Here is a 6387-nt window from a genome sequence, read left to right as displayed (position 1 = left end):
TGCAGGAGACTCCTGAATAGTTTATACCACCAGCTTGGGACACCCCAGGGCAAGGAACCATTCCCACTCATATAAATATATATAAAATTGTTTGTTCTTGCTGTTGGGATCTTGAAGGAATTCACACACAGATCAAATTATAAAGAGGAGTCCTGTTTCTCTGGATATGATGTCGCTTCCAGCAGAGGCAAAAACCCAATGACAGTGCAGTCAGAGTTATTTAGCTTCACTTCACTCTCCTAAGTCCAGTTTCAGTTTAACTTTAGCTCACGTTTCAGAATTACTTTAAAAAAAAATCAAAAAACTAATTTAAGAAAATAATACAAAAGATATAAAACTGACAGAACAAAAGTTTAATGAAGCTGTTAAATGATGTAATTTAATATTTGTGTTACAATGATACATCCAGAGGAGTGTGAACATTAGATCAGAAGTACTAAGAAAAAAGTGCTTGGGTGAATGAGACAATTGTGCAAAGTACTTTGAGGACTCAGGTAAAGTAGTGCTGTATAAGAACCAGTCCATTCACCATGCTTTATGTGCATGAGCACTTTTAAGAAAAAAAGTGTTGCCTGGTAGCCACTACAGAGAAAAGCACACGGACCCTCTGACACATACAGAAAGAGGAAGTAGGACTATTTTAATTTCTGTCAAACTGCTGCTGATCTCATTTCAGCCAGCTGCAGGATGGAGGGAACATCTGTACAGATGCTGCTGGGTGAGTCCGACCTGCTGGATCTGTGTTGGTGTCTGAATTCTGAGAGATGATCACAGTTATTAAAGTTCATTTCTCTTTTAGTTTTGCTCTCACTGCTGGGCTGCACAGCAAACCAAGGTCAGTCAGCATCTTTTATCAAATGTTATATTTTTGAAATCCTGAAGACTGTAAGTAATAATTATAAGTAACTTCTTTCTTAAGGAGTGATGACTAAGGAGGATGTAGAAAGCATTTCATTTGTAGATGATCATGCAGTTCTTACAGACATCTTGCTGGTCTAGTTTTCATTAACAAGTAGAGGAAAAGAATATGACTAAATATTTTATTTAAGCCCTCACAGCTCGTCTGACTGTGAATCCCAGCAGCTCTCAAATCTTTGAAGCAGACTTTGTGTCTCTGAGCTGTGAAGAAGATGACAGCTCTGCTGTATGGACTCTGAGGAGAAACACAAGCAAAGAAACCAGGACCCAATGTGGAGTTAAATGGGGGAAATCTACTGGGAATTCCTGCAAAATCAGCTATATCTTTCCATGGCACACTGGCGTTTACTGGTGTGAGTCCAGAGAGGGTCCCATCAGTAACATGGTTAACCTGACAGTCACTGGTAAGCTGAGTGTGTGGAGTTAGTGTTGATGAAGCTGTGTGTAAATGGATGAAATGCTGTAGTTTGTCTCTGTGTTGAGGTGGATCAGTGATCCTGCAGAGTCCTGTCCTCCCTGTGATGGAGGGAGATGACGTCACTCTGCTCTGTAAAACAAAGACCACTCCCTCCAACCTCCCAGCTGCTTTCTATAAAGATGGCTCCCTCATCAGGAAGCAGCCTACAGGTCACATGACCATCCAGCATGTTTCCAGGTCTGATGAAGGCCTCTACAAGTGTGACATCAGCGGTCATGGAGAGTCTCCATCCAGCTGGATCACTGTCACAGGTGAGCAGCTTCACTCCTTTTTTTAACCAATAATTGCCCTATTCCACTAGCACCTACTCAGTTCTGCTCGACTTGCTCAACTCGAATTTTAGGGTTTTAGTTTCTGGTACCCTGTGGTTTTTTTAGTACCTGCTTGGCTGGGGTTCCAAGTGACCTGAGTCACATGCAGTCTGTGAGGTCAACAGACTGCATGCCACCTGAGTCTGCAAGAATCCATTGACCGAGCAGCAGGTATATGATCACCCATTTTTTAGTATTGTGTCTGTGTTGCATACAAATGTCATCATAGCCTTGTTGCTGTATCGATATCACACACATTAGGTGATACTCGGTTGTAATGGAAAATGATGGCAGCTGAGTAGAGAAGAGTTGAGTGAGGATGAGTAGGTACTAGTGGAAAAGAAGCTATAATAACCTGAACAGGTCAGATTCTCTCCGCAGGTAAACCTACAACACTGTCTACTACCACCAACCCCACCAGTGGTTTGCATATCTCTACAGTTACACCCACTACCACCTTCACCACCTCCACCAGAGCCCCTCCAACCAACACTATCACCACAGCCAACAACTCCAACCGCACTAGGTCCATCACTTCTACCGATGCCACAGACCAACCAACCTCCAACAAAACCCCAGCCACCATTACAACAGCCCCAGGTGCTATTACCAGAGGCCCACCCACTTTTACAATGAAACTCGACATCACAACTGTGCCCCTTTCCTCCATTCCACCCCCTGACTCCTCCTCCCTCCAGCTTTGGTTCAGAGTGATCAGTGTGTTCCGAGGGATGTTCTGTCTGTTCTTCGTCTGCACCCTACTAATAGTGTCTTTATATCAACAAAGGGCTGCAGGTAATGCTGAATCATTTACTGGTCAATCAATACACTGATGATTAATACCTTTTTCTGTCTGAATACTTTATGTGTTAACAGCTGATACATTTTGTACCTTGTCTTTGTCACCTGCTGTAGCTGCAGGAAATGAAATGGTGAGAACCCCACGTGTCCAGACTGAGCAGGGATTGAACAATAATTATGCCACCAGAGAGCATCACCTCTAAGCTGAACGGATCTCTGCTTAGCTTGTTGATTTTTCTTCAGTGATCCTCCAGTTTTGTTTTGCAGTTGTTGTTTATGATTCATTTTCTTTTGATTTTACATTATTGTTTTAAAATGTGTGCTATGCCTTTCTTTTATATATTAAACACCATTTATTGCCAAAGTCTGAAATGATGACGCTTTTTTCTCTGCAATATAATTGTAACTTACACAATTAAATTGTTTTGTCAACGACAAGAACTAGGATGAGAACTACATTCAAATTCTTGTGTACTTCTGTCCAGTCAGACTTGTTTTGAACACCACCTAACCATTGTTAATGCTTCAAATGTTTATCAATAAATGTATACATTTAAAAACTTTATTTTTCAGTAGGACTTTATGTACCTCGACAAACAAAAAGATGACAAACAAATAAAGAATTGTTTTGTTTTGTTAAATCGGGGGACTGAAATTGCATTCAAAAACAGACATAAGTATAGTTAACAGACATCAAACAGACATTAATCCCATGTGTAAGTTAATCATAAGAAAATAAATAGAATATTTAATGACTATTATCTGAGTTTGGAAACTAGTCTTGCTTAAAGTGGAAGGAGAAGTGAGAACAGCAGTGTTTTCAGGACATGCTGTTTACAGTGTCCAAAGTCATCTGTAGTGTGAAAAGTGCTGATATAAAACATCTTTGGTGGAGTCATGGTGTAGAAAAAAAGTACATAAAATCTCTCTCTCTCTACATATATTTATCTATATCTATACACCATTGTTTTTCTTGTGACATTACCAATAAGTTTGATGTGTCACATGGCCCTCTTCCTATTGAAAAAACAAAAGTTGAATCCAAGATGGCCGATTTCTGAATGGCCACCATGGTCACCACCCATCTTGGGGAGTTTGCGCCCTCACATATACTAATGTGCCACAAACAGCACTTTAATATCACCAACCATTCATATATATATATATATATATATATATATATATATATATATATATATATATATATATATATATATATATATATATATATATATATATATAGTGAGGTCAATAAGTCTTTGATCACCCTGTCATTTTGCAAGTTCTCTTACTTAGAGATCATGGAGGGGTCTACAATTTTCAGCATAGGTGCATTTCCACTGTGAGATACAGAATCTAAAAAGAAAAATCCAGAGAGAAATCACATTGTATGAATTTTGAACAATTTATTTGTGAACTACTGTGTCAAATAAGTATTTGATCACTTCAGTCAAAAAAATTTTAATATTTGGTACAGAAGTCTTTGTTAGCAATTACAGAGGTCAAACGGTTCCCGTAGTTCTTCACCAGGTTTGCACACACTGCAGGAGGGATTTTTGCCCACTCCTCCATACAGATCTCCTTTGGATCTGACAGGTTTCGGGGCTGTTGCTGAGCAACATGGAGTTTCAACTCCCTCCAAAGATTTTATATTGAATTTAGGTCTGGAGACTGGCTAGGCCACTCCAGAACCTTTATATGCTTCTTATGGAGCCACTCCTTGGCTTTCCTGGCTGTGTGCGTTGGGTCATTGTCATGTTGGAAGACCCAGCTACGACCCATCTTTAATGCTCTGACTGAGGGAAGGAGGTTTTTGACCAGTATATCACAATACGTGGCCCCGTTCATCCTCTCGTTAATACAGTGCAGTCGTCCTATCCCCTGTGCAGAAAAACACCCCCAGAGCATGATGCTTCCAACCCCATGCTTCACTGTAGTTTTGATATCACAGCATATCATCATTCTTCTCAGCATTCTTCTTCCTCCAAACAGGGCGAATTGACCACAAAGTTCTACTTTGGTCTCATCTGACCACATGACTTTCTCCCATGACTCCTCTGGATCATCCAGATGGTCCCTGGCAAACTTCAGCCGGGCCTGGACATAGGCTGACTTAAGCAGGGGAACCTTCTGTGCAATGTAAGATTTTAAACCATGACATCTTAGTGTATTACTGATACTAGCCTTGGAAACGATGGTCCCAGCTCTCTTCACGGCATTGACCAGCTCCTCCCGTGTAATTCTGGGCTGATTCTTCACCATTCTTAGCATCAGTGATACCCCACGAGGAGAGATCTTCCGTGGGGCCCCAGTCCGAGGGACATTGACAGTGATCATTAGCTTCTTTGATTTTCTGACAATTGCTCCAACAGTTGTTCTTTTTTCACCAAGCTGCTTGGCAATTGCCCCGTAGCCCTTTCCAGCTTTGTGAACGTCTACAATTTTGTCTGTTGTGTCTTTTGACAGCTTTTTGGTTTTGCCCATGTTGCTACTTTGACTGGTTGTGGAGTGCACAGGTGTCTTTATGACAGCTAACGACCTCAAACAGGTGCTACTAATTTAGAATGACAAGCAGAATGTAAATGGACTATTTAAAAACAAAATAACAGGTCGTTGAGGGTCAGGAATCTGGCTAATAAGCAAGTGATCAACTACTCATTTGACACAGTAATTCAGAAATAAATTGAGAACTTGCAAAATGACAGGGTGATCAAATACTTATTGATCTCACTGTGTGTGTGTGTGTGTGTGTGTGTTTGTTTGTATATATATATATATATATATATATACACACATATATCCATGGATATATGGGCGACCGTGGCTCAGGGGGTTGGGAATCGCATCTGTAACCGGAAGGTCGCCGGTTCGATCCCAGGGCTCTCTGTCCTGGTCGTTCCTTCTGGTCTTGGCCAGAGGGGCCGATGGCACGATATGGCAGCCTCGCTTCTGTGGCTACAAGCATAGCTTGCCTCCACCAGTGAATGAATACTGGCATTGTGAAGCGCTTTGGGTGCCTTGAAAAGTGCTATATAAATCCAATCTATTATTATGTGTGTGTGTATGTGTGTATACAGAGAGGGAGAGAAATTTATACTAACAGAAACTTTGATCTGGGATCATACTGGATAGTCTCAACAACAAAAGGCAGGATACCAGCAGCATAGGTTGTTATCAGGCAGTGGGGCTTGCCCCACTGCACTGAAGGAAGACAGAATTTTGTCATAATTTGCCCAGAAACTATGAATTAGGTAATGAAATAACCTGTGGTTTGTACAAAGAACAGTCGCACATTGTATAATTTTGTTTTGCTATTCCTCTTAATGTTTGTTTAAAACATGTTTAATGATATGTTTGCTTTTGATAGTAGAGAAAGCTGAACCAAACATCTACTCTTGGATCAATTATAGTATCAGAAGGTGTTTGTGTTTGCTACATACTTAAAGATTGCAAAAGGGAGAACTTATTGAATACATTAAGAAAACAGTGGATTATACTCCAATTGTTAGTGTTAATATTATATCTTTTGGTTATCCTTTGTTGCTTTGTGTTTCTTTGTGTTCCCATTTCCTCCTGCTTTCTCTGTTTTGCCTGTGTTTCTCATGTTTCTGTATTAGTCATCTTTTGGTTACTTCCTCTTTTACTTTGACAGGTATATGTCTGATATGTTTTGTTATGACTCCTTTCTGACCATATAGTCTTCCCTAAAAAGCATTAAAAAATGCAGAGAGGTGTATGAACACACAGAGAGTGAAAACGATGATTAAAGAAGAAACAGTGCATTCTCCGGCAGCCTTGTGCTATTGCAGCATAACTAAGGGACGGCTGCTAACTAAGTATTTTGTGATCTGAATTCATACTGAATTAACAGCTTTCAGC

At 40.3% G+C, this 6387-nt stretch overlaps 1 protein-coding gene across 1 annotated transcript; it reads left to right on the top strand.

Moving 5' to 3' along the window:
• The first annotated feature begins 684 nt into the window (after nt 1-684).
• LOC146578983 (uncharacterized) lies at nt 685-3112 on the top strand. Its single transcript, XM_085260229.1, has 6 exons — nt 685-718; nt 800-835; nt 1050-1322; nt 1402-1647; nt 2089-2502; nt 2623-3112. Exons 1-6 carry the CDS (start codon nt 688-690, stop codon nt 2709-2711), a joined length of 1089 nt encoding a protein of 362 aa, XP_085116355.1. The 5' UTR covers nt 685-687; the 3' UTR covers nt 2712-3112.
• The last annotated feature ends 3275 nt before the right edge of the window (nt 3113-6387 follow it).

The sequence above is a fragment of the Mchenga conophoros genome, linkage group LG3, assembly GCF_057382185.1.
Source record: "Mchenga conophoros isolate Kocher_MC1m ecotype Shallow Benthic linkage group LG3, M_conophoros_male_GT1.1, whole genome shotgun sequence".
NCBI classification, from domain to species: domain Eukaryota; kingdom Metazoa; phylum Chordata; class Actinopteri; order Cichliformes; family Cichlidae; genus Mchenga; species Mchenga conophoros.
The sequence above is the reverse complement of the archived record's forward strand: the minus strand, read 5'-3'. Positions and strand labels throughout refer to the sequence as shown.